The sequence below is a fragment of the Dasypus novemcinctus genome, chromosome 18 (genome assembly GCF_030445035.2).
Source record: "Dasypus novemcinctus isolate mDasNov1 chromosome 18, mDasNov1.1.hap2, whole genome shotgun sequence".
Lineage (NCBI taxonomy): Eukaryota > Metazoa > Chordata > Mammalia > Cingulata > Dasypodidae > Dasypus > Dasypus novemcinctus.
The window spans coordinates 60,234,247-60,249,884 of record NC_080690.1 but is presented as its reverse complement, the minus strand read 5'-3'; the positions used below and the strand labels follow the sequence as shown (position 1 = coordinate 60,249,884).

General features: G+C 54.0%; 1 protein-coding gene across 1 annotated transcript in view; it reads left to right on the top strand.

Annotated features, from left to right (window-relative positions):
• FCGBP (Fc gamma binding protein) overlaps positions 1-15,638 on the top strand; it is a 36,810-nt gene that overhangs the window by 4,901 nt on the left and 16,271 nt on the right. Inside the window, exons 3-6 of the mRNA XM_004474022.3 lie at positions 2,688-3,258; positions 5,240-5,844; positions 8,721-9,288; positions 13,042-13,634. Of these exons, the coding sequence (XP_004474079.2) occupies positions 2,688-3,258; positions 5,240-5,844; positions 8,721-9,288; positions 13,042-13,634 (2,337 nt within the window). The remainder of the gene's footprint in view (positions 1-2,687; positions 3,259-5,239; positions 5,845-8,720; positions 9,289-13,041; positions 13,635-15,638) is intronic.

Sequence of the window (15,638 nt, the reverse complement as noted above, 5' to 3'; positions counted from 1 at the left end):
AACTACTGAGCTACATCCTCTCCCACCCTTTGTTTATATAACCATTCACTTGTGAATACTTATGCTGTTCTTAGTTTTTCTCTATTATAAAATAATGTCAGAAAGAAATCTTTGACCATACATATTTTGTTTTAAGGAAAGAGTCCTAGAATTATTTTTTGAGGACAGGGCCTCATAACTGGGTCAAACAACTGAATGGCTCTATCATACCATTAACTAGAATACATTATTTTTACAGTTGTTTTTTTCTTACCTTTAAGAAAAAAAATGTATATATTTTTATATTTTTAAAATATTTGTTATGATAATAAAATTCACAAATCTTAAATGTACAGTTCACCGAGTTTTGACAAATGTGCAACCCAACCCCTATCAAGATTTTGACTATTTCCTTTACCCTGCAAAGTTCCCCCATGCCACTTCTTGGGCAATCCTTGACCCATCCCCAGAGCCAACCACTCTTCTGATTTTTTTCCATGTTAATTATATTTGCCTGTTCAAGAACCTCATATAAATGGAATGAAACTGAGCTCTTTTGTGAAAGGTTTCTTTTGCTCAGCATAATGCTTTTGAGAGTCATCAATGATGTTGCAGTTATTTTTTTAATAGGTAAACGACATACCCAAAAAGTCTCACTTGCACCCCTGTTGTCATCTCCCCCACCCACTTCCCATAGTTAACCAGTTTTATTGTTTTCTTGAGTTTTCTTTGAGGGTTTCTTTATCCCAATACAAGCAAGTATGAACAAATATTCTTATCTTTCCCCTTTCTTAGGAAAAGATAGTGTAATATATGCACTGTTCTGCACCTTAGTTTTTTGCATCTCTCAGTACATGCTGGAACCGTTTCTATGGTGCATTCTGGGGCAGTTTCCACAGTACATTTTGGAGCTGTTTCCTATCAGTGCAGAGAGCCTCCTCATTCTTGTTCACAGCTGCACAGTTCTCCCTTGGTTGGACGCAGGGTAGTTCCTTTAACTAATTCCCCATGCACAGGCACATTGTTCCCTGCTGCAAGCAGTATTGCAATGCGTGTTCTTGTACCTCCTTCATTTTGTGAATGTGCATGCAGATCTGTGAGACTGATAACCTGGTGGATTAAAGTAGGAATTCTTGAGATCTAAAGAAATTGAGGACAAGCTCAGGGGAACTTCAAATCCCTTAAAATTACATGCAGGATTTTGTCCATGCTGTGCATTTTTTTTCCAGAGAGGGGGGCCATAGCTTTTGTCAGATCTTCACAAGAGGTCAGGGACTTGACAAAGGATTAGGGCTGCGGGTAGATAGTGATAGGATGTACACAAGACATTTTTAGGGGGGGAAAGGAGTTCATGAAATGGTGACTTCTGCCTGGTCTAATTATTAGTTTCGAATTTAGTACACATGTATGTAAAGGTAGAAACAATCTGACAGTCTCAATTAATGTGCGTGTGTGTGCGCACGGCGACGGCAATCTGGGTGATTTCCTCTTTTTGCTCGTGTGCATTTTCTAAGTCTTCTGTAATGCACAAATACCACTTGTGTCACTTACCAATGGAAATCACTGCTTTCAGTGGACAGCGGACTTGGACAGCCATCCCGAATGGGGGTCCGTGAGGGTGGGGCCCTGGTCTGCCTCAGGCGCTGCTGTGTCCCCCGCACAGGCTTTGCTGGAAGCCTGTGGGAACGGCTGCCCTGGCGTGACCACGCCCCGCCCTGGCTGTGACTCTCAACCTTCACGTCCCGGCTCTGCCCCAGCTCAGGGGCTGTGTGAGGAATGAAGAATAAGATAGAGACGCTCAGGAAGAGCGCCGTGGGCCTGGAGGACAGAGGGACACGTGTCTTTCTCCTGACCAGGCTCGCCCTCGGCTCAGGGCGTCTGCCTTCCCCTCTCTCCCAGCACCCTCAGCTCAGCTGACCCTGCCTCTGGGGAGCCTTCCTCGGCTTCCAGGTTTGGCTCTGGCCCTTTCTCTAGTCTCCGGTGCCTCCCCTGTCTCGCCCCCACCCCTCTGCCGGTGCCTCCCCCATCCCAGTCCTGCCACTCTGAACTGTCACTGTCTGGTGACACGTCTGTCTCCCCCACTGGCCTGGGAGCCCCGAGAGGTCAGGGCCTGGGGCTTGTCTTGGTCACCACTGTGTCCCCAGGATGCCCAGCCCGGGGCAAGGCACAGAGCGCGTGTCCAGTGACTGTCCGTTGAACGCAGCAGTGGCCTCATTCGTTTCTTAAGCGCCCGCTCTTTCACCAGGCACTGTTCTGGACACGGGGCGTCGGGCAGCGAGCACAGCAGACGAAAACCCTGCCTTTGTGGTGTCGACATTCCAGTGCAGTCAGACGGATGATAAACATACAATTAGCAAATTATAGGGAATATTAGAAGGTTCAAAGCTACAGGGAAAAAGTAAAGGAGGGAAGGTGAATAGGGAGAGGTGAGGGGCTGCCGTTTAATTTAGGGTGGTCAGGGAAGGCCTCCAGGAGAAGGTGGCGTTTGAGCAAAGATTGTGCAAGAGGCGAGGGCACACGCCACGTGGACTTCTGGGGAAGAGCGCGGTCGGGCCCCCTGCCCCGGGCTGGCAGGAGCAAAGACCCCGAGGCGGGAACAGGCTGGGGCTGCGGCAGTCCCAGAGGCGGGAGGAAGGGGAGCAAATGGGAGGGGAGGAGGCCGAGGAGCCCGCGGGGGTCTGACTGCCCTGTGCCCGCCCCCCCCGCAGATCGACAACCAGCGCTCGCGCCTGCCCGCCTCCCTGAGCGAGGGACGCCTGCGCGTGTACCAGAGCGGGACGCGGGCCACCGTGCAGCTGGACTTCGGGCTGGTGGTCAACTACGACTGGGACTGCCAGCTGGCGCTGAGCCTGCCCGCGCGCTTCCAAGACCAGGTGTGCGGGCTGTGCGGCAACTACAACGGCGACCCCGCCGACGACTTCCTCACGCCCGACTGGGAGCTGGCCCCCGACCCCGTGGAGTTCGGCAAGAGCTGGAAGCTGGACGACGGGGACTACCTGTGCCAGGACGGCTGCCAGGGCGACTGCCCCGCCTGCACCCCCGGCCAGGCCCAGCACTTCCAGGGAGACCGTCTGTGCGGCATGCTGACCCGGCCTGACGGCCCCTTCGCCGTCTGCCAGGGCGCCCTGGACGCGGGCAGCTTCCTGAAGGAGTGCGTGTACGACCTGTGCCTGACGGGCGGGGAGCGGCTCAGCCTGTGCCGCAGCCTCTCTGCCTATGCCCAAGCCTGCCTGGAGCTCGGCATCTCCGTCGGGGACTGGCGGTCACCAGCCAACTGCCGTGAGTGACGCCCCGGGGTGGGCGGTGGGAGCGCATGGGAGGGGGGGGGGGGCAAAGGGCTCCTTTATCTGCTCAACCCAGAGCACTTACTGGGGTTCAGCCTGGTGCTGGACAGTGCCAGGGACACGGCCACGGCCCAGACAGCCACGCTTGACTCCCCTTGAGCCTCGGGCTGGGACAGACATGTTAGGTAGGGACAGCCCAGGGGCGCCGGGGCCGGGCGGGGGAGGCCCGGGATGGGAGACATTCACAGGGGCTATGGGAGCCCAGAGCAGGTGGCTGAGGCAGCCTCGGAGGTCAGGGGACTTCCCAGAGAAAGGCGTGGCCAAGCTGACACTGTGGGAGGGGCTGGTACTAGCCAGAAAAAAAGGGAGGGGAAGAGGGAGCCAGGCAGAGGCACAGAGGGGCAGAGGTGCGGCAAGAGGGGTAGGCAGGGGTGCTCCAAGGCCGAAAGCGGGACATTTCCTTTTCTTGCCCTTCCGTGCCCACCTGCTACCTTCTGGATAAGGTCCAGACTCCCTAATCATCCTTCGTTCACTCATCCACTCAACACGCTTTCCCTAAGCCCCTATCTGGCCCTGTGCTGGTGAGGTTGAGGACACAGGGGTGACCGTGCCCTCGTGGGGCTCCCAGAGAAATGTTCAGGAGGCAGAAAGGATGGGGCAAGGGAGGAGGTGGCTTGAGATGGGGACTCTGGGGAGATGAGGGGTAGGGTGGGGACAGCAAGTCAGAGGGAGCCACTGCGGCCAGTTTGGGTTTGTCTTGGTCACTGCTGTGTCCCCACTGCTCAATAAGTCCCCTTCCCCCCAATTCCCCAATGCCTGGTGCAAAAGAGGAACCAGTGATTTGGAATGAATTTATTTCTGAAACATTTCCTGAGCAGCTACTATGTGCCAGGCCCTGTCCTCAGTGCTGGGGATGCATCAGTGGCTGAGACAGTCCCGGTCACAGAACTCACTCCCAGGGGGGAGCCGGGTGGGGCTGACAGTAAGCACCTGTGCCCTAAATAGCTTCAGAGAGCAAGTGAAATAAAGCTCATGTAATAAAAGCAACCGGATATTTGCAAAGAGGGTGGTCAGGGAAGGCCCTTCTGAGCAGGTGACATCGGCTGTCATCCCCAGGATAATGCAAGGAGGCAGCAAAGCAATTAAAATATGACTCTCCTAGGGCACCTCCTCTGTTACATGGATTAATCCATTTAATCCTCACAACAACCCTGGGAGTTTGGTACTGTTATTATCCCATTTTACTGATGGAAAACTGAGGCCCAGGGAGACTGAGTCACCAAGATCACACAGCTAAGAAGGAAAGAGCCAGGATGTGAACCCAGGCTCTCTGGGCTCCAGTGGCCTCCCTCTTAATCACACGCTGTGCTGCCTTTCTGAGGAAAGTTCAGTGCAGGTAGAGGAGACAGCCAATGCAAAGGCCCTGAGGTCAGCTAGAGAGGAACAGTGAGGAGGCCACTATGGCTGGAGCGGAGTGAGCCAGAGGGAGAGGAAGAGCCAAGATGAGGGCAGGGAGGTGAGGGGTGGATCCTGCCGGGCCTAGAGGACTTTGGCTTTTACCTTGAGGGGGAAGGTACAGCTGAAGCCTCTGGCGTGTTCACAGACTCCCTCTGGCTGTGATGGGGATCAGACTGTGGGGGTGTGGCAGGAGGGGAGACCAGGGAGGAGTCTGCTGGGTGGACAGGACCAGGGAGGGCTGGGGCCTTGCAGCGGAGAGGCGGGCGCAGAGGCTGGCTTGATTTTGAGTCCCGTGCTCACAGGCTGCGCGGGCAAGTTGGTCCAGCGGATGGCGGGGTGGGGGTGGGCAAGGACCTCTCTGAGGCTGGGAGCCTGAGCCCCTGGAGGGAAGTCAGGGGTGCATTAAGGAGATGGGGAGCTCGGAAGGAGGGGCGGGGCTTGGGGCAGGGTGATCCGCCGCGCTCTTGCCAACTCGCCGCAACGCGCCCGCCTGACCCGGGCTCCCCTGTCGCCCGCAGCCCTGTCCTGTCCCGCCAACAGCCGCTACGAGCTCTGCGGCCCCGCCTGCCCCGCCTCCTGCAACCCCACGGCCGCGCCGTCCAACTGCTCGGGGCGCCCGTGCGTCGAGGGCTGCGTGTGCCTCCCGGGCTTCGTGGCCAGCGGCGGCGCCTGCGTGCCCGCCTCGTCCTGCGGCTGCGCCTTCCAGGGCCTCGCGCTCGCGCCCGGCCAGGAGGTGTGGGCCGACAAGCAGTGCCGCCGGCGCTGCACCTGCAACGGCGCCACGCAGCAGGTGACCTGCCGCGACACGCAGGGCTGCCCGGCGGGCGAGCGCTGCCGCGTCCAGAACGGCCTCCTGGGTTGCTACCCCGACCGCTTCGGGACCTGCCAGGGGTCCGGGGACCCGCACTACGTGAGCTTCGACGGGCGGCGCTTCGACTTCATGGGCACCTGCACGTACCTGCTGGTCGGCTCCTGCGGCCAGGACGCGCAGCTGCCCACCTTCCGGGTGCTGGTGGAGAATGAGCATCGCGGCAGCCAGACTGTGAGCTACACGCGCGCCGTGCGCCTGCAGACCCACGGCGTGGAGGTGGCCGTGCGCCGGGAGTACCCTGGGCAAGTGCTGGTGAGTGCGCGGCAGGCGGAGGGGGCCGGCGATCCCCGTAAAGAGGAGGGGCCCTGGACCCCAGGTCGGGCCGGGGGTCCCTGAGGAGACTTTGTGGCCATTGGTTAAGGCTCCGGGCCCAAGCCGCCTTCCTCTGGCTAGCTGTGTGACTATCTTTAGGGGCCTCAGTTTTGTTCTGTTGTTGTTTGTTTTAAAGGAGGTACCGGGGATTGAACCCCAGACCTCCTACGTGGGAAGCAGGCCTACACTCGCTTTTTTGGCCTTCAGTTTTATCCTCTGTAAGACCTGGATTCTAAGAGGCCCACGGAACAAGGCGGTGGGTGGATTCAGTGAGTTCACAGCTGTACGGTGTTTTTAAAAGAGGGCTGAGAGGACAAGTGTTCAGTGAGCCTCGGCTGTTATTTTTGTTATGACCCCTCTAAAATTGTAGATGTGTGCACTTTTCCAGAGGAGGATGGATTTTCAAAGAGTGAGGTGACGTAGAGGTTGAGGATAAGAGCAGGGGGCGCAAAAGAGGTCCTGATCAGCTTCTCAGGCCCGGGGCCTCCGTTTCTGGGCCGAGGGTCTATGACTCCCTAAATTGTTAAAGGGACCACCGTCGAGGGGAAGTGGAGACCCACTGGTGTTCCTCTCTTTAAAAAATAAAAAGCTGAAAGTCGAGAAGTGGGGCTGTGAGATTCACGATAGATGATATTGACTACTGAACAGTTTGGGGCTGTGGCCCAAACCTCGGGGTGGGAGGTGCATAGAAAGTGGGGACAGAGAGCTGTCAGTGAGCCACACACAGTGCTAAACCCTTTACACGCCCCAATCTGTAATCCTCACAACAACCTCAGATTAAAGGAAATCCTAAAGCAGAGGGCATAATTATTAATATTTATGTTCCCATCTCTTTGAGATGACATTTAAACTGAGCCTTGACTAATAATAGCCAACATGTATTAAATTACTTCATATCAGTCCTGTAAAATAGCTAGTTGTGTTAGGTGAGAAGACTGAGGCACAGAGAGGTAAGTCATCTATTCAGGGTCACACAGCTAGTGAGTGGTAAGGCCAGGACTTGAAGCCAGACTGTCTGGCTCCAGAGTCCATTTTCTTTCTTTCTTTTTTTTTAAAGATTTATTTATTTTTATTTCTCTCCCCTTCCCTCCCGACCCCTGTTGTCTGTTCTCTGTGTCTATTTGCTGCATGTTCTTCTGTGTCCGCTTCTGTTGTTGTCAGCAGCATGAGAATCTGTGTATCTTTTTGTTGCGTCATCTTATTGTGTCAGCTCTCTGTGTGTGCGGTGCCATTCCTGGGCAGGCTGCACTTTCTTTCGCGCTGGGCAGCTCTCCTTTCAGGGCTCACTTCTTGCGCGTGGGGCTCCCCTATGCGGGGGACACCCCTGCATGGCAGGGCACTCTTTGCGTGCATCAGCACTGCACGTGGGCCAGCCCCACACGGGTCAAGGAGGCCCGGGGCTTGAACCGCGGACCTCCCATGTGGTAGACGGACGCCCTAACCACTGAGCCAAGTCTACTTCCCAAGAGTCCATTTTCTTAACCACGACTCTCTGTCGCCTCTACTAAAGAAAGTGATAGCGCAGGCAGGGAGAGAAGAAGCAGGTATTCCAGACAGAAGGAACAGCAAGTGCAAAGGCCCTGAGGCAGGAACAAGCATGAGGGGTTGAGGGCCAGCAAGGAGGCCAGTGGAGCTGGAGTGGGAGTGAGGGGAAAGTGAGGTGGGCCATGAGGCAGGGGCCTGGGAGCTACGATGGGGACTTCTGATTTAAGCTGACACCTGAAGGACCAGGTGATGAGTGATGGTACCTAGGCATAAGGAACAGCAGGTGCAGAGGCTCTGAGGCTAGGCTGAGTGTGAAGAATTCAGGAGCAGATCATGGAGGTCAGCGAGGCTTTACCTGAGAGAGTGGGGTTGGGAGGATGGGACAGCGCTGTTGCTGGGAAATGAGGTCAGAAAAGTGGGGACAAGCAAGGTTCAAATTTAAGCTGAGACCCGAAGGACGAAGGAGAGGCAATCAAACAAAGAATAGGGCTGTGGGCTGTGGGAGGCAGTGGGAGGGCTGCAGGCAGGGGATACAGAAAGTGCAAAGGCCCTGAGGCTGGACTAAGCTTGGTGAGTTCACGGGAATATCAAGATGCCTATTGGCTGGAGTTGATTGAGTCCAGGGGTGATGGGGGGGGCGTGGCATTGGGAGATAAAACAGATAGCTAGGGGGCTCAGATCAAATAGGGTCTTGTCGGCCCTGGTAAAGGATTTGCATCAAAGCTGACACCTAAAAAATGAAGTGGAGGGAAGCGGATTTGGCTCAACAGATAGGGTCTCTGCCTACCACATGGGAGGTCCAAGGTTCAAACCCCGGGCCTCCTGACGCATGTGATGAGCTGGCCCACATGCAGTGCTGATGTGCACAAGGAGTGCCGTGCCACGCAGGGATGTCCTCCGCGTAGGGGAGCCCCACGCCAAGGAGTGCGCCCCATAAGGAGAGCCGCCCAGCACGAAAAAAGTGCAGCCTGCCCAGGAATGGCGCTGCACACACAGAGAGCTGACTCAGCAAGATGACACAATAAAACAAGACACAGATTCCTGGTGCCGCTGACAAGAATACTAGCGCACACAGAACACACAGCGAATGGACACAGGGCAGACAACTGTGGGGGAGAGAAATAAACAAAAAATAACTCTTTAAAAAAAAAATGAAGTGGAGGTGTCCAAGTGAAGAGTGATGGGTATTAGTCCAGGAAGAGGGCACCGCAAGTGCAGAGGCCCTGAGGTGGGGCCAAGTGTAAGGAAGCCAGGCAGCTGGAACCGAGTGAGCGAGGGCGGGCCACAGAGCCACCAACACGCTAACCCCGGGTCTCCCCGTCCTTGCCCAGGTGGACGGCGTCCTTCAGTACCTGCCCGTCCAGGCGGCAAATGGGCAGGTGCAGGTGTTCCGCCAGGGCAGTAATGCCGTCATTCGCACCGACTTTGGCCTGACTGTCACCTACAACTGGGATGCCCACGTGTCTGTGAAGGTGCCTGGCAGCTATGCTGGGGCCCTGTGTGGGCTCTGTGGCAACTTCAACGGGAACCCAGCAGACGACATGGCGCTGCGGGGCGGGGGCCAGGCTGCCAGTGCACTGGCCTTCGGGAAGAGCTGGCAAGAGGAGACGAGGCCGGGCTGTGGGGCGACTGAGCCGGGGGACTGCTCGAACCTGGACTCCCTGGTGGCCGAGCAGCTGCAGAGCAAGAAGGAGTGTGGGATCCTGGCGGACCCCAACGGGCCTTTCCGGGAGTGTCACAAAATACTGGACCCCCAGGGTCCTATGCGCGACTGCATCTATGACCAGTGCCTGGTGCCAGGCCAGTCTGAGCCGCTGTGTGATACGTTGGCCACATATGCTGCTGGATGCCAGGCCCTTGGGGCCACTGTGTACCCCTGGAGGAGTGAAGAGTTCTGCCGTGAGTACTGGGGTGGCAGCTGGGGGCTCAGATGTAGGTCTATTCAAAATATCGGTAATTCATTGAATCCTTACAATAGTCCTATGAGGTGGAGACTGTGGTGATACCCATTTAACAGATGAGGAAACTGAGACCCAGAAAGGTTAAGTTCCACGTCCAGGATCACAACAGCTAGGAAGTCATAGATGGGGGGCACATAGCAAATATTTTTTAAATGACTGAATATATCAGTGGCCCAGTTCTGATCCAAACATGGCAGCTGTCATTCAGAAGTGAGCGTGGATGCTGCCTTTAGAAGGAGCCTCGTCCTCTCTCCAGTGCTCCTTGGTCGCCTCCTGCTTCCTTCTCATCTGCAACATCTGCTCGGTCCCGTGGGTTGCCATTCTGCTTCAGATGTGGGCCAGGAATGGCTTTCCGATGCTTTTGCTTGCCAGTAAAGACGTGAAAAGCTATGCATCCCCTCACCTAATTTTTAAATTTAAAAATTAATTATTGAACTATAATACACATATTCAGAAACATGCACACATTATAAGTGAACAGTTTGTTGGATTTTCAGCAAGAGAACAACCTGCATAACCAGTTCTGAGACCCAGAAAAAGATCGTGAAAAAAGTATATAGAAAAACAACCTGGCCCCTTCATGCCCCTTTCCCAGCACTGGTGCCCCAAGGAGTAACTGATATTCTGACTTCTAACACTTTTGAACTTCATATAAATGGGACCATATAGTATGTATGCCCTTCCTCATTTTTAAATGATTATCTCTAGTTTTTCATCCTCAGTATAAATAGTTACAAAAAATGTCATTTTCAGCAAATGGCAATTTTTGACTTCAAAAAATCTTTTTATTATGGGAAATTTTGAACACACCCAAGAGTAGAGAGAATAGGATAATGAACCCTCATATATCCTTCATCTAGTTTGCACAGTTATCAGCATAATGTTGACACTTTAAAAGTAGAATTATTTCACTTGGGCACTCTTTTAAATGCATCCAACACTTAGCAATTTGGTATGTATTAGTGTGTCTTGAATAAAAATACATTATGAATACATGAATATCACGTCATTCCTTTTTCTCCTTCAACTTATATTCATTTATTCATTTGACAAATATTTATTGAGCACCTGCTATATTCTAGGCACTGTCCTAAGCACTGGGGATACCATAGGGAAAGAAAACTGAGAAGGAAAAAATCCTAGTCCCTCTAGAACTAATATTGCATTAGCTTCTAATTCCAACACAATTTAACCTAACATACTTGTCTTTTTTGATCACTGCATCAGTTACGTTTTGCTGTGTAACAAACAACCCCCAACCTTAGTGGATTAAAACAACCGTCCTTATTTCTTGTGATTCTGTGGGTTGCCCGGGTTGTTCCTCTGTTCCGGGCCAGCTTTTTGGATGGCTGTGTTCTGCTGGGGGCTCAGCTGGGGCCCATGGCCTTGCTCATGCATCTGGCTTTGTCAGGCTGGTCGCTTGGGGGGTGGGCTAGCTGTGACTGTCTGTCTCTGTTCCACTTGGTCTCATCCTCCAGCAGGCTAGCCCAGGCTTCTTCACATGGTGGTCCCAAGAGTCCAAAGAGCAGAAAGAGTGCGCAAGCCCCAGTGCACGAGCCTCTGCATCGCGTTTGCTAACGTCCCATTGGCAGGAACCGCAGCCAGGCCCAGAGCCCAGGGTGGTCCTGGCAGTCGTCCCCTTTCGCACAAAATGTACTTTGGTGAATAGAAGTTAAGAATTTCGAGACATTCCTGCGACCCTAAGGCTCTAGGGGTTCAAAAAAAAACAGCCATGGAACGAGTTGTCATTACAAATATCATTAGTACATGACTGATAAAAATATTAAGGAAAGAAAGGAAAGTATTAAAAGCATCTTTTAGTGAGATGGATGGGTCTTCACCCCTCATCCATCAGTTCATGTATACTGTTAGAATGAGACGGGTCAGTATCAATTCTGATCCTATTTTTCATTTTTGTCAATCAGATGTTTATAAGCAGGTGGGAGCGGAAGGAGTTTCGGTAGAGCAAGTTCATGCCAAGCTTTGAACTCCTTCTGAGTAGTAGGGAAAACCGTCAACAGGGAGGCACTGTACACTTATTTTTCATGACCTTTGAGCAGCAGGTTCTCTTAGCCATTTCTTTGATTTTTGGGGCCCGACTTGTTACCCAGCAATGATTAGTCATCGGTTAGCTCCACCACCATTTGAAAGCGTCCCTTTACGTCCCTGGAAGTTTTCGCACCCCAGGGCAGCATGCCGTGTTGAGATTCGGGATGGGTGGGGGCCTGCACAGTTCCCTTCTGTAAAGTGGGAGAAGCAGGCTCCGTGGAAGGGGCAGCGGGAAAGAGAAGCAGCTCTCTCACAGGCACGTTCTCAGGCCCGTCATTTCAGGTAGGGCATGTGCAATTACTGACCCTCCTCTAAGGGTGCTCTGTTCTCCTTCAATCCTCACATCCTCACAGCCACCCTAAAGGGCAGGATTGTTCCCATGCCTGTTTTACCAGATGAAGAAAACTGAGCCATAGAAATGTTAAGTAACTTGTCTGAGGTCACACAGCGGGCCATGTGATTTGAACCCAGGCCTGCCAACTTCTGAATTTGTGCTGTTAACCGCTAAGCTCAGTGGCCTCTATGGAAAGCGAGGCTCTTTTTCTTTAAAACTACCCTTGCCTTCTACCCCTCAGAAGTTCTAGCCAAGTGGGCTGGGAGGGCTTAGACAAGCAGACGGAGACCTAGGCGGAGCTGACCCCATGGACCCCGCACAAGCTTCAGCACTCACTGATATTTTGCTATTCTTGTTTCCTCTACTTCCTCCTCCACCCGCCCACCCCTCTTTCTTTTCTTATTTTGCTAAAATATTTTAAAGCAAATTCCAGACAAATTAGTTATCATCTAAATACTTCAGTAACATCTCTAACAGATACTTTAAGGAAATGTAACCACAATGCTGTTACTACGTGAAACAAAAATTACACTAAATGCTTAATATCATCTAATCCCAATCTGGATTCAAATTTCCCCAAAAATTTGTCTTTAAAAATGTCTTTTTGAGTTTTCATTGGCCAAATAACTCTCTCAATCTTTCAGTCTATCATAGCTCCTCTACCTTTTCTCCCCCAACATATTATTATGAAAATTTTTGCATATACAGAAAAGTTGAAAGAGTTTTACAGTGAATACCCATATACTCATTGCCTAGATTCTACAATTCACATTTTACTACTTGCTTCATCACATATCTATTCTTCCTCTATCCACCCTTCCCTTTTGTTCATGCCATTTATTTATTGGAGGAAAACAAACAAACAACAAACAGATCATTTGTCCTGCAGAGTCTCCTACCTTCTGGATTTGGCTAGGTGCTTCCTTGCATTGTCATTGAACTTGTCGCCCTGTCTCCCCGAGTCTCCCATGAACAGTTATTAGATCTAAAACAGCACCACCCAAAAGACTTGGGCCATGCTGGAAATGTTCCATACCTGCCCTGCCCAGTGTGCTAAAGCCACCAGCCCAGTGTGGCTGCGGAGCATATGAAGTGTAGATAGTGCAACTGAGGAACCAAGCTACGGTTTCATTTCATTTAATTAATTTAATTTAAAAACAAATACTGTATTGGACCGCCCAGTTAGAGGCTTGATGGGGTTCAGTTTTGGGGGTTTTGGCTTGGAGGAAACTCCTGCCTCATAGACTGCAGTGACGAGTTTGGGGAGGGGGGCAGGACGCTTGGCCCTGACAGCCCCTCTCCCTGCAGCGCTGAGCTGCCCGCCCCACAGCCACTACGAGGTGTGTTCCTACGGCTGCCCACTGTCCTGCGGAGACCTCCCAGTGCCCGGGGGCTGCGGCGAGGACTGCCGCGAGGAGTGCGTGTGTGACGAGGGCTTCGCTCTCAGCGGCGAGTCCTGCGTGCCCCTGGCCTCCTGCGGCTGCGTGCACGAGGGCGTCTACCACCCGCCAGGCCAGACCTTCCACCCCGGACCTAAGTGTGACTCCCTTTGCCACTGCGAGAAGGGCGGCCTGGTGTCCTGCGAGCCCTCCGCCTGCGGCCCCCACGAGGCCTGCCAGCCCTCCGGCGGTGCCCTGGGCTGCGTGGCCGTGGGCTCTGCCACCTGCCAGGCGTCGGGAGACCCCCATTACACCACCTTCGACGGCCGCCGCTTCGACTTCATGGGCACCTGCGTGTACGTGCTGGCCCAGACCTGCGGGACGCGGCCCGGCCTGGAATCGTTTGCCGTCCTGCAGGAGAACGTGGCCTGGGGCAACGGGAAGGTCAGCGTGACCAGGGTGGTCACTGTCCTGGTGGCCAACTACACCCTGCGGCTGGAGCAGAGGCAGTGGAAGGTCACGGTGAGAGCAGGGGCTGCGCACAAGGCCGGAGGGCAAGGGCTGGAGGGCCGCCTGTGGGGAGGGGCACGGGCAGCCTGCGGTCCAGGGCCCAGGGCACAGAGCTCAGGGCAGGTGTGGAGGCACGGGGTCCCCAGGGAGCGGAGGTGCCGGTGGGAGCCCAGGGTGGGGAGCCCAGGAGGGAGGAGGCTCATCCCCCTCCTCCCTGCCCCTTATCCCCCTCCTCCCTGCCCCTCGGCCCCCTCCTCTCTGCCCCTCGACCCCCTCCTCCCTGCCCCTTGGCCCCCTCCTCCCTGCCCCTTGGCCCCCTCCTCCCTGCCCTTCACTCTCCCTCCTCCCTGCCCTTCACTCTCCCTCCTCCCTGCCCCTCGGCCTCCCTGCTCCCTTCCTCTCAGCCTCCCTCCTCCCTGCCCCTCGGCCTCCCTGCTCCCTTCCTCTCAGCCTCCCTCCTCCCTGCCCCTCACTCTCCCTCCTCCCTGCCCCTCGCTCTCTCTCCTCCCTGCCCCTCGGCCTCCCTCCTCCCTGCCCCTCCCTCTCCCTCCTCCCTGCCCCTCACTTGCTCTCCCTGCCCCTCCCTCTCCCTCCTCCCTGCCCCTCGGCCTCCCTCCTCCTTTCCCTACATCATGGCCCTTCTCCTCCTCCATCCCCTCCTCCCCCCTCAGTCCCTGGTCTCCCAGCCATCATCAGGACAGTCAGAGGTTAGAAAAGTTCAAGGGTGAGAAAGGTCCGAGAACAGGGGACAATCAGCTGACCCTGTCACCCCCTTGCCAACAGCAGCAACAGCTCCAGTTTGCACACAGCAGGCCACACACCCTGTTGGCTGCTCGGCACTTCACAGCCACCACAGTAACTGGAGGGAACAGGATTTGCTCCAGTTATTTTTAGGGGGGTGGCACCGATCACTCACCCCAAATCCCCCCACATAGGTGGGACCTGAGCCGGGGGTGGTCTGCCTGGATACAGCCCGCTTGCCCCTGGGCTGTCCCGCAGTGCTTTTCTGACCGAGTGGACCATGTGTGAGGAACCTGGCGTTTTAGTTACTCTGCAGGGTTTCCCCAGGACTCCCACTAAATCGCAGGCGTGTCGCCATTGTTCTAGTGAGGATGCTGATAAGGAGCTGGCTTTATCAAGGACCTCTCTGTACCCCGAACATGCTTCTGGTGCTTTAATACAGTCACCAAGCATCTCAAGCTCCTGGCACATAGTAAACTTAAATAAGTATTAGTTGTCCCGGTTCTCATTATTTGCATCTCCCTGAATCCCCTAGCTTCCCTATGAGGTAAAAACAGATGAGGAAACTGAGGCACAGAGGCTAAGCCACTTGCCCTTAACCACTACCCTGTCCTGCTTGGGACGTGGGTGTTTTTAAGAGACTCGGTCGGGGGTGCATCTTTCTCCTGCCTTCTCCCCTGATTCCTCACATCTCCAAAAACAATCCAGCACAGCTCGTGTCTGCCATAACGAAGGACAAGCCAGTGTGTTGGTCAGGGGTGGATTTACAGGGCTTCGTGGGTGCCCAGCAGGCTCCCACTGGAACCACCGGCCCTCAGCTCATGGGCTTGACGTCCACTTCCTGGGGAATTGAGCCTGACTTTCTACCCACTGATGCTCAAAGCAAAAACCCTCAGGGCCTACTTACTTTTCCAAATAAAAGCTTTCACTAATAACTAGTAATAATGATACGTATGTACCAGAGCGCTCTCCCCGTGCTGGGAACTTTTCTTGGCACTTGATAAATATGAGTTAGTTAATCCTGACAGCAACGCTATGAGGTAGGCACCATTTACCCCACTCGAGGGATGAGGAAACAAAGATCGGTGACCCGCCTGCCCAAGTCATGGAGATAGTAAGGGGCAGAGCTACGTTTGAACCCAGGCAGGTGGCTCCAGGGTCAAGCACTGCATTGTTAATCTCTGCATCGGGCAGGGGATAAAGGATTGCTGGTCAAGCGGTTACTCCATCAAGACCCTATTGTTCTACCCATTTTACAAAGAGGGAAACTGAGGC